The 16,299-nt window shown below is 40.8% G+C and overlaps 3 protein-coding genes across 5 annotated transcripts; 1 reads left to right on the forward strand and 2 right to left on the reverse strand.

The window, feature by feature from the left end:
• On the reverse strand, window positions 1-5,560 carry LOC104419655 (DNA-(apurinic or apyrimidinic site) endonuclease 2). Its single transcript, XM_039301285.1, has 10 exons — window positions 5,290-5,560; window positions 5,073-5,184; window positions 4,557-4,772; window positions 4,323-4,408; window positions 3,543-3,658; window positions 3,332-3,412; window positions 2,944-3,144; window positions 2,570-2,721; window positions 723-1,402; window positions 1-311 (listed from the first exon to the last, which is right to left on the reverse strand). The coding sequence occupies exons 1-10, from the start codon at window positions 5,443-5,445 to the stop codon at window positions 237-239; spliced, it is 1,875 nt and encodes a 624-aa protein (XP_039157219.1). The 5' UTR covers window positions 5,446-5,560; the 3' UTR covers window positions 1-236.
• A 1,063-nt stretch (window positions 5,561-6,623) lies between these two features.
• LOC104419656 (transcription factor bHLH121) lies at window positions 6,624-9,896 on the forward strand. Of its 2 annotated transcripts, none has more exons than XM_010031376.3 (5): window positions 6,624-6,922; window positions 7,152-7,408; window positions 8,573-8,700; window positions 8,785-9,249; window positions 9,325-9,896. In XM_010031376.3, exons 1-5 carry the CDS (start codon window positions 6,819-6,821, stop codon window positions 9,469-9,471), a joined length of 1,101 nt encoding a protein of 366 aa, XP_010029678.2. In that variant the 5' UTR covers window positions 6,624-6,818; the 3' UTR covers window positions 9,472-9,896. The 2 variants fall into 2 exon arrangements, with proteins under 2 accessions (XP_010029678.2, XP_010029679.2); XM_010031377.3 differs by having other exon boundaries at window positions 6,626-6,922; window positions 7,287-7,408.
• Window positions 9,897-10,280: 384 nt separating this feature from the next.
• LOC104419657 (calcium-dependent protein kinase 28) lies at window positions 10,281-16,030 on the reverse strand. Of its 2 annotated transcripts, none has more exons than XM_010031379.3 (12): window positions 15,440-16,030; window positions 14,163-14,293; window positions 13,939-13,980; window positions 13,738-13,849; window positions 13,562-13,640; window positions 13,186-13,355; window positions 12,693-12,819; window positions 12,315-12,430; window positions 12,126-12,233; window positions 11,982-12,044; window positions 11,470-11,643; window positions 10,281-10,990 (listed from the first exon to the last, which is right to left on the reverse strand). In XM_010031379.3, exons 1-12 carry the CDS (start codon window positions 15,797-15,799, stop codon window positions 10,829-10,831), a joined length of 1,644 nt encoding a protein of 547 aa, XP_010029681.1. In that variant the 5' UTR covers window positions 15,800-16,030; the 3' UTR covers window positions 10,281-10,828. The 2 variants fall into 2 exon arrangements, with proteins under 2 accessions (XP_010029681.1, XP_010029680.1); XM_010031378.3 differs by having other exon boundaries at window positions 10,281-10,993.
• Between the last annotated feature and the right edge of the window lie 269 nt (window positions 16,031-16,299).

A 16,299-nucleotide genomic window follows, 5' to 3' on the forward strand; every position in this document is an offset into this window, starting at 1 on the left:
TTAAAAAGCACGTCACATGGCATTACCCTTTACATACAATTTCCAAATAGAACCGTCTTCGTCTGTATACACAACAGTTAAACTCAACATGATGCCGCCTACTTACCCCACACCCTCGGTTCAAATTTCTAAATACAGAACCGGGTGCATAATTGTAAAGAATTACAACAGAAGCCGGGCAAAATACAGCCAGATACATAGCAGTCAAAATTTTGTCAGTCACAGCATCATCCTCGCTATTTACTCTGCTTAGATTTTGACGAAGCCCATTTGAAGAAACCGCAATTTGCTTCAGGATTGGAGGCAGGCCCCTAAAAGAGGTAAATGAAAAATGAGATATATCTTTACATCACAATTATGCAGATTCGTTCCTGAATCACAATAACTAGGTGCATTCTCAACATCAATCAATCTGGAATATATGCATAGTGAAACAACCGATTTCTATTGAAAGGGAGAAACTGGTGAAGGATTTTTACTTGAAAATAGTTTTCAAGTCAGCAACAAATTGAGGTAACATTACATGCATCATCATATGCTCATTAGAAGTTACTTGAGACTAGTCAAGAGCTCAACATCATATTCATTTTATCTGCTGTTTCCCTTGTAAACTGATTGAACCTCCTACATTAAATAATTACATATTCCATATTCTGTGGGTTTTAGCCAGATAGTTAACAGCACAAAAACTCTATAGTTCCACCCAAAAAAAGATGAGGTACCTCAGCACGAGGGCACGTGTAAAATCTGCGACCAAAATTAGGACCTGCCTTCTTTACTACACGAGAGACACAAGGTTCACGATGACCCTTGCAAAGAGGTATGCTATTCTGCATCACCTGCTGTATTCTTTGCCACTCCAGTAAAGCCACATCATTTTTTCCTTTCCCCAGAGATGATTGATCAAGAGGAGAAGCACTGATGTCCAAATCATTCTGCTGGAGGCTTCTACTATCCTCATCCTTTGCAAAGTTACAATTAGTCTGATCATCAGACTTTTGTATATGCACCGCATTGAGTGAAGAATTTCCATTAGACTTCTCATCTTTGTTGCAACTGTCTAAGTTTCTCTGGAAGAAAGACAGCAATGATAGTTGAAACCCTTGACCTTTCTTAGCTTTTTTCTTGACTTCACTATATTGGTTACCATGTGCAGAGTCAGATGCACCAACAGCAGCAAAATTCCGAGACTGATCATGTACTTCCAAGTTTACAGAACCAGCACTTTGGTTTGAGGAAGCACAAGATTTGCTGGAGAGTGAACCAGATAGACCGCAGTCGCCAAAGGATCTGTCCGTTCCCCTGCTACAACTACTTATTGTGACATCTTCCTCTAAACATGAAGTTGACATTTCGCATCCTTCCACTTGCTCAGAAACTTGTCTCTTCATTAGCACTGACACTGCACAGATTAAGCGCTTATTAAACTTAGCAACAGGAATTTGGAACCAACAGAAGGGGAAAGACAAATCTGCACAACTACAATAAAGTTGTGTTTGGCTGTCAGAACAAGAATTGGGATAGGATAGATTAAAGTGGAATAAGAAACACTCCAGATTACAGATATGGACTGATATAATCCTATCAAGTGTTTGGTGGACTAACGATTGCATTGGGAAAATAAAATCCATCAAATTTATGAAAAAGGCAGGGTAAAAAAATCAATGCCCTAAATCTAAGCTGCAGTGACCACCGTGGCCACCGCCACTGCCACCGCCACTGCAGTGGCCACCATCACAACAGCAACTGCTAACATCTGCCACAGAGGCCCCTTGTGACCAGAAAGTCAGAGAAAGATGGACTCAATACATCGGAAGGATGTGGACGGTGGTGGTCTCTGAGGACAGCGACCCCATGGAGGTCGCAGGCAGTCTCAGATCTAGATTTGAGACTGCCAGCACGAGACAGTCATTGGTTGGGGGTGGGAGTGAGATCTGAGGTGCCCACTGGTAGGATATAGGAACGAGTGGTCTTGTTCCTTTTTTTCCTTTTCCATTTTTCTTTGGCCAATCCACATCTCTGTCCCACCCCAAGTCCCTGACTTCTCATCAGGCTTTTTATCCAGGCATATTTCGGGTTATGCCATCAGGAGGAGGCCACCAAACACTAATAGAATAATTTCTTATCCTATTTAGGCTCCTTTCTATGCTAGCAAAGAAGCCTAAGATGATTTTAGTTTACTTTCTGGAGAACAGGCAGAAATCAAGGCATAAAAATAAAAATAAAAATAAAAAAAAAAAAAACACACATACAATAACTATATATATAACTTAAACTATCTGATAATATCACAACACTCTGTCTAAATAGCCACATATTCTGGATACTCAATTACATGGCAAAGTCTTTGTGAGTATTTTCTAATAAGCAAGAAGATGTAGCATGCGATACAAATCGTGATGGTTACCTATACTGCATATAAGAAAGTTGAGGATAAGGAAAAGAACAAAGACACTGGATTCACTCTAATGGACATAGATTTCTAGACTGAAGAATGATGCAAGCTGAGAATTAAATTCTTGTATTTTCACGCCAAAGTATGACTTTTGGATAAGCAAAGTTCCATTACCAATTGTTTGCTGGATGCCACGAATTGTAGGAAAATATCTAGCAGATACTGATGGAGTGTCATGTTGGGGTACGTCAACTATTCCCTCTAAACACACATAGACAGGAGCGTGATCAGAACCTTCCAGTTTTGTACTCCATCCTCCTTTCCACCTACAGATTAAAAAGGAGAGAAAGTGAGGCAGTGGATGCTGGGAAGTTAAATGCATGCATGCCACCACTTCCTCAGACTTCCAGGAAGTAAAACTAAAAAAGTGCCAAGGAAAAGGAGAGCCACACATTCAAGACATACCGAATTTAGTGTTTGAGGTGTTGCTACTAAAGTGTCTTACTTTGTAGTTATGGAGCGCAAGCAAAGTCAAACGTGACTTTTACCTTGGGGTATTCCCAGGTTTCCACCGTTTGTATGTTGTTAATATGTCACAATCCTTGATGTGGCAAGCTATGAGGTTATGACCTTGTGGATCACAGTCTTCATGTAAGCAGGATCCAGCACAAAGGATATGGTCGATTCTTGATCCAAAATTAAATTGTTCAGCACCGGTATTTGAAGGCCAGCACGTATATGCATCTTTCCTGAGAATTGAAGATAATGTTGGAATAAGATGCAAGTTACGAAAAATAACCACCATATTCACGATTTGATGACTAGTGGTGAACAAGGAAGGAAAATACAGATTGAAATGTTATTTGAAGATTAGAACAAGAAAATTGTAACATGCTATATGACAACCAGTAGCCAGCTCTTACAAAAATTTCACACCTATCAGGATGTCTGGCTCGGAATATGTCAAAAAAAGGGCCTCCATTTTCTACCAACATAGACCTTAGCCATTTTCTAAACCTGCGAGGCGAATGAAATAAATGACTTCCACATTAGTGCCAACCACAAAAGCTATAGCAACAGTTATGAAAGCATATCCATCCAGCATTAGCCATATAAGAGAGAAAACCAATGAAAGGTTGGAACTTACTCATTCTTCTCAAAGTCTGGACCTGCCTCACACCGATCTATAGCAGCAGGCGCTATGTTCAAATCGCCTACAACAAATACTCTTTTCCCCTGCTGCAAAAGATATTCCCATCTTCTCTAGAACAATAGTTAAGCATGTTAGCAGAAAGAATAATATGTACAATATATATGAAAAAGTGCCTTCACCTCAAATTGAGGATTCAAAGTAGGAAAGCAGACATTAAACCATTCATTCTCCAGGTAACCACTTGAAACCATATTGCAGATGCAGTAGTTGTGGTAGAAGAACAATTGCTAAAGTAAAAATTAATGTCAAATTTACAACCAGTTGAGTTGCATTACAAATAATATAATAAGCAAGCTGTGATCCCTATGTATTCTTCATGTGATGAATCTGTAAATCCAGGATTAGCAAGAAGTCACCCACTGAGAGATGCTATAGAAGACAGATGACAAAATAGAGCCTCTGATCCTAAAAGCGTCGTTATAAAAGAAGCTCACCTAGACAATAAATTCTAAGGCTTTCAAACTCTTGAATCTCATCTGATTATATCCTTACAATTACTCTACTTTAAAACGAGAAGTTGATCTACCAAACTTTTTCCATGTGACATCATACCGTACCAAGAAAATCAGTGTGAAAAGAAAAGTAAAAAAAGCCTATTATAAGAAGAGAAAGCAGAACATTTTATTTTTTCCATATATATCTCTCTCATAATCTGTCCTCTGAGATTGTGTAGAAACCAAATTCTAAGGTTTCCCGAAAACATGATCAATTTACCTGTAATATCTTGAAAAACTTGAGCTTGAACTCAGTCCTATCAGCATCATCAGAGTCAGCCCGAGGCCCATATATATTGAAAAGAACTGCATGATTACTAACCTTAGTATCTCATAGAGTTGGCAAATAGATACAATGCAAACTGCCACTAGATGTCAGAGTTCCAAAATTCTACAGCATTCATTCAACCGTGTCTCCTCTTAATGATGCTAAGAAGTTAGAAAAGAAACCCACCAAAGTGGCCATGATCTGTGATGACACAGCGCCCCTCACTATCAACTTGAAGAAGATCATCCTTTGCAAACTCCTCAAGGCCTCCTGCTACACTAGCATGATTTTCATCAATTCTACCATTTCGAAGGAGACCTGTGAAGCCTTCCTCCGCCGCCACAGGCAAAGCCACTTCACTGCTTGAAAATGCAGACTTCACCCGGCAAAACGTCGCCACCCCTGAATTGTCATTAAACCACAAGGCCAAATTTAAGCAGCATAGTCATCACAAGCTCCGAATTAGTTCAAAAAACACCCAAATTCAGAAAAGGGAAAGTGAAAAAACAACAAAAACAACGCAGTAGAATCCTACGTCTAAATATCATAGATAACAGACCCATTTCCACTCGGAACTTTTTTTCACCGGTAAGCAATTATAGCCTCCAAAGTCAATTTTCCACTAACGCGGAAGCGACCCACCACTCAAAATGGGACAAGATACTAAATTTCCCGAAAGAATCATTCTGTCGAACAGCTAACCTGCATACCCAGTGCGGCCTTTATCCGACGTGCGCGTACACGAGAAGAAGGACTCGTACCCCTCCGCCATCACCACGTCCGCCGTGAGCTCCTGCCTCCTCAGCTTCGTCTCCTATCGCCAAGTCCCCAGAGCAAACACGAACGAGCGGACTCAGCCCCCCGGCAGGAAAGCCGAGAAAAGAAAGAAAGAAAACGACTCGATCAATCCGGCACGGACCTGAAAGCAAACGATGTCGGCGTCGAAGGAGTCGAGCAACCTGAGGAGCGAGCCGAACTGGGAGATCCGCTGCCTGAGGCCGTTGACGTTGTAAGTCACCATCCTCATCGCCGTCCCGCTCCGGCCGTCCTCCTCCGGCGCCGGATCGGAGGACATCTCTTCTCGGCGGCGTCTTGTTTTTTCCGAATTCCGATGTGACCGTTCGAACCGAAAATGACGAGGCGAGCGCGGCTGCCGAATGTCCAAGTCCCACGTACGGGTCCGATGAGTATCCACATCTCCTGCTCCTGAGAATACTATTCTCTGCAACCGATCATACCGGGTCTGCTGTACACTCCGACCAATTTTTTTTTACCAAATTCGACATAATTTGAAAAAAAAAAACCAATTTTAGTCTAAATTTTGCCTTAAAAATCTTTTTTTCCTAATGAAAACCCTAACTTTAAGTTAAGGTCAAATTTGCCCCAAACTTCTCCATATCTACGTCGAATTTAACTCTAATTCTAAATCTGCCCGATCTTCTTATTAAAGAAAAGTTTCTATTTGGAGCTTATTTTCTACGTTACTTTGCTATGTAGATTTATTACAAACTTGAAAATATCATACTAAACAATAAAAGGATCAATGAATGTAGATTTAAGGTTAGATTGAAAGCTAGCAAATTGAGCAGATTTAGGACTAGAATTATAGTTTGTGATTTTTTTTTTTAGACAAGAAAAAGTTTGGACAGAATTAAAATTGAACTTACAATTGGGGGTTTCTTTCAAGTAAATTCTAGGATCAAACATAAAGTTTGAGGGTTTCTTTTAAACAAAAAAGAAAAAGTTTGGAATAGAATTGGGAACTATACTTTTTTATTTTTGAATTAATACCCTAAAAAACCCCAAATTAATATACCTATAACAAATTTATCAAAAACTAATTTTTTGAATATAAAAACTCTAAACTTATATATTTTTGATAAATTTAGTATACTTATGACAAATTTATCATCTGTTAGTTTAGTTAAATTTCTGTCAAATTATTAAGTTAAATGACACATGACAGTCATACTAATTTGAAATTTTATTTTTCGCTTGTCACATTTTTATAATTTTGTGATTTTTGTTGTATTAATCCAGTTTATGATTTTTGGCAGTCAAATAAATTAATTTGAGATAAATTTGTCATAAATGTATTAATTTAGGATTTTTATGATAAAAAATATTTTTGAGCAAATTTGTCACGTCGTGATATCGTCGTCCACGCCCCCACCTCCACGCGCACCGCACCGCACCCGATGATTACCCCCATTTTCGATTTATCGAAGAGATTCCAAAAATCAATTTTTTTTTCTGCTCCCCAATCCTCGTGGCTCGTGGAGAGCACAAGTTGTCGTTGCAGGTTTGCTCCCTACCTCCTTCTCTCTCCTCTCTCTCTCTCTCTCTCTCTACAGTTTCGCGGCGAAATCAAGTCCCCCGGCGAGCTAGGTTTCAACCGGCGAAGCAGCCAGAAGAAGAAGAAGAAGCCGAAGAAGAAGAAGGGCGGAGATGGATCAGTGGAGGACGGATTTGGGAGCGTCGACTTCCGTCCACCCCCAGCAGCACCAGCACCACCCGTCCAGCAGGCTGCACGCCTCGCACGACGAGCCCAGGTTCTCCCCCTTTTCAATGTCTTCGGATTGGGCGCGAATTTCCGCCGCTGGAATCGCGCGAGACGCGTTCCTTCCGCGCCCGCGCGATGCGGTCGACCAAAAAAAAAAAAAAAAAGCTTTTTTTTTTTTTTATTTGATTTCGCGATCCGTCGTTCCGGTGCTCTGCTTGATGGAGGATATTGGGTGATGGTGGCTTGCGCATAAAGTTGGGATTTTGTTATGTGGGTAGGGGATGGGTGCTCTTTAGGACGCGGATGAAACGCTGCGTGATAGGCCGTGAATTTCTTCCACCGAAGGCTTTGAGGGTGATGCCTAAGAGTATGTTTTTCGTGGTCTTCTGGTTGTCGGTTTCCGTCGCTCGCAGGCAAAGGGAGGAAGCGGACGTCAGGGATCCCGTGGCCGCGAGGAAAGTCCAGAAGGCCGACCGCGAAAAGCTGAGGAGGGATCGTCTGAACGAGCACTTCCTTGAACTGGGGAGCACGCTAGGTACACACGTTGCAGCCTCATAACAACCTCACTGTTTTATCAACCATGATAAATTGCGGGTTTAGTTCTTTTCTTCTTCTTTTTCTCTTAGGTGATGAGGCAGCTTTCCAGGGAAAAAAAATGAATATAATGTGTGGTAATCTAAGTAGTAAGAACGGAAACAGTGAAGTAACTATTTTGACGCTTCAACTGCCGGTAGGCATGGCTCTGCTAACATTTGTGAAGGTCGCTAAACTTCACGAGTCCATGTTGAATTATGAATTTTCGATAGTCCAGAGAAGTGATTGTTTAACTCCAAGATACATGTGAATGTGTTATATTTGTGAATTCGCAACGGGTTGACAGTTAGGAGTGGATAGAATGAGCTAATATCGACATATAAGTTACTTCCATTGTACCCTGAGAAATACTTTTGAGGGTACCTAAAACTGTAATGTTCTTGATACTTTGATTCATCTATTAGCGAACACTTTGGGGAAGTCAGGACGATGACATTGCCATCCTGATATATCAATTGGAACCATGCTTTTATTTTCCCCCAAAATCCCGTGTCTGTTTGAGAAATTGATCCTGCGTGCTTCTGAATATTTATTTGTGTTGCAATTCCAAAGGTGTAACTCAGTTGTGAAGGATAAGATCAAAATTTCTCTCTAAGATCTACCTTCCTGGTCTACTGATCTATCAGAAATAGGTAGTTTACTTAGGCAAATTCATTACAGCTTGGGCTGTTTAAACCAACAAGTACCCCTTATTTTGTTCATGTGCCAACGAGAGATGTGGTGGGACATCCTCACAAGCATGGAGCCAGAAGCTTATCTCTCTGTTTGCTTTGCGAGAGAACCACTGAAAATTGCAGGTTTCTTGTGTTTAGCTAAATTTGACATACGGAGACTGACCAATTTGCGAAGATGACAAATTTCACATTGTTGGTTTTTGAAGCATAAACAAAGGTTTGATTTGATGCTTATGGTTTTGTCCTAATTCCACTTATTTAGAATCTCTTGGATATTGGACAGGGTTCACTTTCTTACTTTTTCTCATTATAGTAGATGCCATGCACTGGGTTATATTATTTAGCATGCGCTGTTTCTCTGTAATTAGAGCTGTCTTTTGTTCATGCTAGACTTTTGAACAACTGCTTTGCCTTACCTATATGAACTACAGATCCTGATAGACCTAAGAATGACAAGGCAACCATTCTCACGGACACAATCCAGGTGCTGAAGGATTTAACCACGGAAGTTAACAAATTGAAAGCTGAATGTGCAGCTCTTACTGAAGAATCTCGTGAGGTGATTTTATCTTCATGCAGTATCCTGAGGTTCTAATGTCCATAGTTTGCCTTGATGCTAATAGTAACTTTGCATTACAACCAGCTGATGCAGGAGAAGAATGAACTCAGAGAAGAGAAATCATCTTTAAAATCTGAAGTTGAAAATCTTAATGTCCAGTACCAGCAAAGGATGAGGGTTATGTACCCTTGGGCTGCCATGGATCCATCCATCATGGGTCCAGCCTACTCATATCCAGTTCCAATACCCGTCACTCCAGGTCCAATGCCCATGCACTCACAACTTCAGCCTTTCCCTTTCTTTGGAAATCAGAATGCAAGTGCTATTCCCGCTCCGTGTTCTACCTTTATCCCATATTCAATGCCTGCCAATCCCACAGTTGAACAGCAGTCATCCCAATATGCTTCCAGTTCTCACGTGTCAAATAAAAAAGACTCCAAAAGCAGGTCTTCAGATCATCAAAGCGGCAGCAATGCAGAGCAAGATGAAGAGTCAAATGACGTGGCAACAGACCTTGAACTTAAGATGCCTGGAACATCATCACAGCAGGTTTTATTATTCTGAACCAGAGCTAGATCTACTCTGTAAATTGGCACAATATGCATAACAGTATAGTTTATGCAGGACTCTGGAGAAAAGAAGGGCAAGCAGACCCAGAGAAAGGAGATAAGTATTACTGATGGGAGCTCATCGAGCAAGTTTTCCTCATCTCAGGCTTTTCCAGATAGTTCCTCCAATAGTGTTAGTGACAACCCAAAGTCCAGTAGATGAAGAGTTAAGTCCTTATTCTCCGTTAAACCAACACTAACGCTAACTTATGTAGCTTGTATCTTATCATTGGTGTCATGGTCATAGTTTTTTCTGGCTCGAGAAAATTTGATGTGCAGGTAGCCATGATCCTTAAGAAATAAAGGGACACAGAGCTTGCTGACTACATTCTCTTTTCCTTCAAAGAAAAAAGTTTGGTTCTTAAGGACCTGGAAGATTGCTGGTTTAACCTATTTTAAAATGCCACAATTTTCTTTTCCTGTTACAGGCCTAACTCATCTCCTAGTCCTTTCGTAGTTTGTACTCTGGTTAACCGAGGCTGGTCAGGTGTATATTATGTTGCATTTGCTTAACTTACGGGGAATTTTGTAGTCTATTCAGATTTCAGATATGCCTGAAACTTAAACAAGGATGGCACATTCATTACACTCTTTCAATGGTTTAGCTCCAGCAACCATGAATAATTGATTTGAGCTTAGATTTTGCATCCAAACTATCTTTGTGTCTGCGACTTTTGACCTGCCATGAGGCATAGCCAGATTGTACTCCTGCGTGGGTCATTCGCATCGTGTGGTAGTGGTGTCCTGGTGGTTATTAGATGAAAAGAGTCTCCAGAGATGCTGTCGTCAAGAGGTAACGAATCAGTGTACCGATAAAGATGCAAGCTAGAACACGCTTTTGGGTATTCCCATCATCATTGACCGGAGCAGAAAAAGGCGAATTCTTCATGTTCAGCGCATCACCTCCTACATTCGCTATTCTATTGGCCATGATTCAACGCGATGATGAATGGCTCTTGAAACTAAGAAGTGTCACCCTAAATAATCTGATCAATTTATTTTCCTTAATAGCTGCTCAGCATACATCTCTAAATCCTTCACAGAAAAAGCAGGTGCATTGCCCATCTCTGAGAGAGACTGAAAAATGTTTACACTCCAGTCATTTGCGATGCGAAAAAAATTGGGAAAAGAGAAGGCCTTACAAGTAAAAAAGCATTGCCCATTCTGCAGTAGAATGGGCCCTCAAATTCGAGGGCGTTAAATATACAGTCGCAGCCTACACATCCCACACTCATCACAAGACGTACGCCCGTATAGCCCTTCCCTCTCACCAAGTAAACGACCACAGCAGCAAAATCTCTCCAAACCTTCATCCCGAAACACTTCTCGGCTAACTTGGGGTGCCATGCAAAATCCCTTGACTCAGTATCTAACTTTTGTACAGGGCTTTCCACTGGCAACGGGGCAAAGCACCCAGGCGGTCATCACGATTGGCTCGGTATATCTTGAGTAACCAAAATACGTAACCCATCTCGTGCTCTCTTCTCTCTTTTTAACACCCAAAAAGCTTCAGAATGGATCTATATTTTCCTCAAATTCCGATAACCAGATGAGCTCGGCAAGTTTTGAGAGCCCATGCTTGCAGTTCTTAACAGCTTTCTGAACTCTGATAAACTTATTTTCCCATCTTTGTCGATGTCGGCTTCCTCTAGTAGAGGACCGAGGGAGCCTTTCAAACCTGTCTGCTGAAAAGGGCAAGGAAGCATCATGTCAAGGTTACACGTTAAGATGCTGAACCATTTCTTTGTACCAAGCAACATAAAAAACCTGCGCCACTACTTTGTGCAGAATATTCAACAAGAGGCAATACATTCGGCTAGTATTTTCCGATGAGACAATAACCAAATTATCAAGGTCACATGCTGACAAGCTGAACAGTTTCATTATGTGAAGCTGCAACAGAAAGTAGCTATGCTACTATTTTGTGCCCAATATGCAAAAAGATAGACAACTGATCCCAACTTTTGGGCAATTTTGCAAGAAACAAACCTCAAGCTCCCAAGAGACAGGGTCAAAATTCAGTTACAAATTAAAAAAAAATACATTTAGCCCTGTCTACGTACTTTAATTTTCATTCTACCCATACCCATAGTGACACAAATGAGAACTAGAGGGCAAATGAATGTGGAAGGGATGACTAAATGAAGATGGTCAAACTTACCAGTCGAAGTTCTTCTGGGGTTATATAACCATCACGATCAATGTCAAATTTCTCAAAAGCGGCCTGTGACCGCAGCTGCCACTTCTCTGAGTCATGTTCCTCCATTTGATGCACATGAAGAGTTGCTGCAACGAACTCAGTAAAATCCACTAGCCCATCCGTGTTGCTATCAATCTACATGAAGGAAAAATAAAAGAGATTCTTATGCACCATTCAGGACTCACATGTTTGTGCAAAATCTGCAAGCTTGGCAGCAGCTCATCTTATGAACGAAAAAATCAGTCCAACATTTCTCGGCTAACAACACAAGCAAGTTTTCAAAATGACGAAACATGAAGCAAGAACTAAAGCTTTAAGCATCGAATATGAACAAAAGAGAATCACCAAAACAATAAAAGAAGAGAATGAAACTGACAGAAATGGTATTCCACAATTCCACCAGAAAAACAAATTTCAATTGCTAATACACAAGGAGAAAACAAGGCCATAACAAAGGTAAAGATAAAAGTTACCGCTTGAAGAATCTCTAAGACACGTGATTCCTTCATCTTCCAGGGAAGATCCTGAGCAAGGGCCTGCATGCATACAACACTCAAGATCACGATGTAATTAAAATATTCATCAGAGTGAATGTGGAATGAGAAAGAAATGGATACCTCTCTCATTTCTTCAAGACTAATAGAACCATTTTTATCTACATCAATCGCAGCAAATTGATCCTTGAGGTCAGCAAGTTCCTCTCCATCAAGTGTGCTTGCCAGTGCCTGCAAGCAATATTTGTTAGACAATGACATGATATAATATCCTTTCCTCCTTGAAGAAATCTTACAGAGCAGTTTCGTTACCCGTAAAGCAAATTGTTTCAGTCGACCGTACTTCACAAATTGTCTCATATTGTTCAAAACTGATATATCAATGGGGATATCCGATGCATTTCCTCCTTCTCTGACCCATGGATGCGCTGAAAGTTGCAGCAATGAATAAAGATCAATGTTAAGAGGAAACGGAAAATCCTCAGTTCCAAAGAAAATGAAAACCATGAATAACAATTAATCTACCAGTTCCCTCATTCTTTGGCTAGAATCTGGCATAGCAAGAGCAATGCAAAGAAAAGCCAAGAAAAGCATTTCCACATCACACTAATTCTATACTAATGTGTTTCATTAGAATTCCCTCATGGCATATCAATCAGCATTCATATCAGAAACCAATTGTTAACTTACAGAGGGCTTGAGCAGCAGTAAGTCTTGCCCTGGGATCCTTCACAAGTAGCTTCTTCACAAAATCTTTAGCACTGTTGCTTATTGTTGGCCATGGTCTGCGACGAAAATCAGGTTTCTTCTTTAGAACCTGCATCACAAGCAAAATGTCAATAAGAAGTGGCCATAGGAAAATGGAAAAGTTAGATAAAGACAATATGAGGTGAAGGAATCCAATAATGATCAGATATCTTTTGGCAGGAAAAGCCATCAGCCTCAACAAAGGATCAGAAAAATATTATAGAAACTACACAAGGCAAGAAAATGCAAAGAGTTGGAACTGAAAATTCCATCTTATACAATAACTTTTCTAGAACATGACTATAATTGGGGCAGATGATGACAAAGGCACCGCATGAGAAACGGCCTTTTTTACCACATTGATATGGCAATAAAATGGAAGCACCTCAAACAAGGAAAAAAAAATACAGGGAAAGAGGAGAGTCAGATATGGTACCTCTTTGAAAATACCATCTTCAGTTTTATCCCAGAAAGGACGCCTCCCACAGAGCAGAATAAAGGTAATAACACCAATACTCCAAACGTCTGATTCTGGGCCTGACTTGCGTTTCAAAACTTCAGGAGCAACATAATAGGCACTGCCAACGATATCTAGAAACCTTTTCCCTAAATACATTTGGATCAAAATTAAGGAGTTATTTAAGAAATTAACTACTTAAAAAAAAAAAAAAAATTCCCCGGAGACTAGACAAAAAAAAATTAAGTACTATACAGGTTCATATTAATCTTTTTGGCACTCAATTCCAATGAAACAGAAAGGAAATGGTAGAAAGACATAAAGGGGTAAACTTGCACTGGATGAGTTCACTCACCAGGGTTTATGAAGTCAGACAAGCCAAAATCTATAGCCTTCAAGGGAGAATCCTCTTTGCTTGATTTAAAGAGAAAGTTCTACAACCAAAAACATATTTCAGAAAATTTTGAATGCCATGACTTGACATTCATGATATATAAATAAAATTAAAAAAAAAAAAAGGCCCCAGTATACCTCTGGCTTCATGTCACGGTGCACCAAACCATGCAAATGACACTCTGCTGCAACCCTGAGCATCTGCCTCACAACAACTGCTGCATCTTTCTCAGTGTACCGGCTATCCTTCCTGATCAAAGGGAAACCATGAAGACGTGTCAAGGTGAAAACTAGTTACACTTGAAGAAAGCTGTAGAGACAAACATTGAAGTTCCTTACTTGGCTAGTATCCTGTCCAGCAACTCACCACCCTCACAGTACCTGAAATTAATATTTCAAGAAGACAAGCAGCATATGAATTGATGAGGATTTAAAATAAAAACTATTCACAATTAAGGATGAAACTAAAAGCCAGTTATAGTTACAGAAAAAATGAACGAAAGCATTTCCTAAATAAAATTCTCCAAGCTTGATACAGAAAAAGTTCAAGGAACAGAACTTACTCCATGGCTATGTAAACATAAGAGTCGTCCTCAAATGCATCATAAAACTGAACAACATTCTCATGGCCTGTTAAGGCTCTCAAAATCTTGACCTCCCGTTTGACATCTTCAACCGCGATGGGAAGAACCATCTGTCACCATTATCCAATGATCTGATTTGAGATATTGCAATAAGTACATGATAGGAAGACAGAAACTCATCTTGGAAGTACGCATTCACGTAACTTACTGTCCTAGGATTTTATGAGACAAGGAAGAAACAAACTTATTCACTGAAATAGAAGGTTTGTTAAGAAAAAAGACACATTAACACACCAAATCCCCAAAAAGGAACAGCTTGTGCAAACTGCAGCAGATCTAGAATTTGTGGGAGATTATTCCTTTCGATGAAATAAACTAAATGAAATTCATCCATGATTAATATCAAAGCACTCAAAAGCATGAAACTTAGCAGGGAACTATAAGGAAGTTTGAAACTTAATTTTATTTGAAACTCCATTATGGAAGCACAAACCAAAGGACCTGTAATACTGTTTGGACAGCTTCGGGTGACGAAGTACAACAATGTGCATGAAATGTGGTCCTGACTACTGCTAGGCATAGCCCCAAGTGTACCAACCGTTGAAATGGTTGAATAATTCCTAATGCAGGGCGATTCATTCAGTCGCACAATCTCATTAGCACATCCCAATCTCAAGCATTAAAAACTGCAAGCTGCAGTCAACACTCTACCAACTCTTGAAATTAGTCTATAACATGCAACTGGGAGGGGTGAATCATTCAAGTGCAAGAACAGTTGACAGCATGATCCTCTCACTTGATATCCAATAAGAGTTGTCCATGTAAAGATCAAAGAAACTGAAAAGCCATTGGAAAAGGAACTCTTTAAAGTAATAGCATCAGAGTGACAGGAATTTAAGTACTAATCCTAGAATTAGAATGTCAACGTAGAGTTTCACAACTCAATCCTAACCCAAAAAATCTGCATTCATATCTAGTAACTAGTCAAAATCATCAATTTATTAAGATCATTCACAGAAAAGTATATGAGACGCGTTATGGCGACTCCAATTAATTGAAATTATCCTCCGGGAGATTCACGAGAGACGTCCCAATCGCACAGGAGCGACAATTTCCACTATAATCACGCAACCATACCTCAGAAAACCCAGTAGCATTATCTTAAGCACGCCCTAAAAGCCACAATATCCTCGCAACTCGCCCAACCAACACGAAAACCAATCCTCAAATTCAAGCGAGAAAGCTAGAACAATCACCTTACTCTTGTCAATCCTCTTAACCGCGACTCGATCGCCATTGACCTTGTCGACCGCGACGTATGTGTAACCGAACTGCCCGTGCCCGAGCAACTTCCCCAGCGAGTACCGCTCGGCGAAGTCCCTGGCGTACCCGAAGTCCGCGCGCTTCCCGCAAGGGACAGCGCCACCGCCCTGCTTCCCGTTTCCGCCGCCGCCGCCGCCGCCGCCCTCCTTCGCCTGCCGATCGTCCTTCCGCTTCCGATTCGCCTCGCCCGCCCCGTCCTGATCCCGCTCCCGCCGCCGATTCCCGTTCCGCCGCGTCGAAGCGCCGGCGGAGCCTCCGGCTCTGCGGGCGGCGGAGGAGGCGCAGATTCCCATGCTAGCCGCTCTTCCGACGGATCAAGAGGCAATGGCGGATTCCGAACGGTATACGCAGCGGAGCGGATCGCGCGAGGAGGGAAAGTTGGTGGCAGAGAAGAGGAAGGAAGGAAGGAAGAGAGAGAGAGAGAGGTCAGACAGAACGAGCTTGCTTTAGATACAGATTAAAAAAGGAGAAGAATGGAGCAGTTATGAAAAAGCCAGACAAAGGAGGTAGAAAGGAGAGATGATGATGAAGAAGAAGAAGAAGGTGGTGGTCAAATTTGATGTATTTTTTTTTATCCTATTTTTATTTTTATGGTTTTCATTTATTTGTTACTTTTTTTTTTTTTTTGTGTCATGAGGATGGTGTGTGGAAATGAAATCCATGTGGAATGGAATCTATAACTTTCTCCTAAATTATTGGGAATGCAAGTGACATGCAGCAGTATGTCCGCCCCTTTTGCCCATTTCACACTGATTTTCCTGGAAAGGAGGTTGATGAATGAAAAGCACATAAA

The sequence above is a fragment of the Eucalyptus grandis genome, chromosome 9 (genome assembly GCF_016545825.1).
Source record: "Eucalyptus grandis isolate ANBG69807.140 chromosome 9, ASM1654582v1, whole genome shotgun sequence".
In the NCBI taxonomy this organism is placed as follows: Eukaryota; Viridiplantae; Streptophyta; class Magnoliopsida; order Myrtales; family Myrtaceae; genus Eucalyptus; species Eucalyptus grandis.

Coding starts and splice junctions, on each gene's coding strand:
- LOC104419656 (XM_010031376.3), top strand. CDS start 6,819: ATGGATCAGTGGAGGACGGATTTGGGAGCGTCGACTTCCGTCCACCCC. Junction 8,701..8,784: donor TTACTGAAGAATCTCGTGAG/GTGATTTTATCT, acceptor CATTACAACCAG/CTGATGCAGGAGAAGAATGA. Junction 9,250..9,324: donor CTGGAACATCATCACAGCAG/GTTTTATTATTC, acceptor TAGTTTATGCAG/GACTCTGGAGAAAAGAAGGG.
- LOC104419655 (XM_039301285.1), bottom strand. CDS start 5,445: ATGTCCTCCGATCCGGCGCCGGAGGAGGACGGCCGGAGCGGGACGGCG. Junction 3,145..3,331: donor CGAGCCAGACATCCTGATAG/GTGTGAAATTTT, acceptor TTCAATTCTCAG/GAAAGATGCATATACGTGCT. Junction 312..722: donor ACACGTGCCCTCGTGCTGAG/GTACCTCATCTT, acceptor TACCTCTTTTAG/GGGCCTGCCTCCAATCCTGA.
- LOC104419657 (XM_010031378.3), bottom strand. CDS start 15,799: ATGGGAATCTGCGCCTCCTCCGCCGCCCGCAGAGCCGGAGGCTCCGCC. Junction 13,641..13,737: donor ACCGTGACATGAAGCCAGAG/GTATACTGGGGC, acceptor TTTTGGTTGTAG/AACTTTCTCTTTAAATCAAG. Junction 11,644..11,981: donor TCTTAGAGATTCTTCAAGCG/GTAACTTTTATC, acceptor TCCTTCATGTAG/ATTGATAGCAACACGGATGG.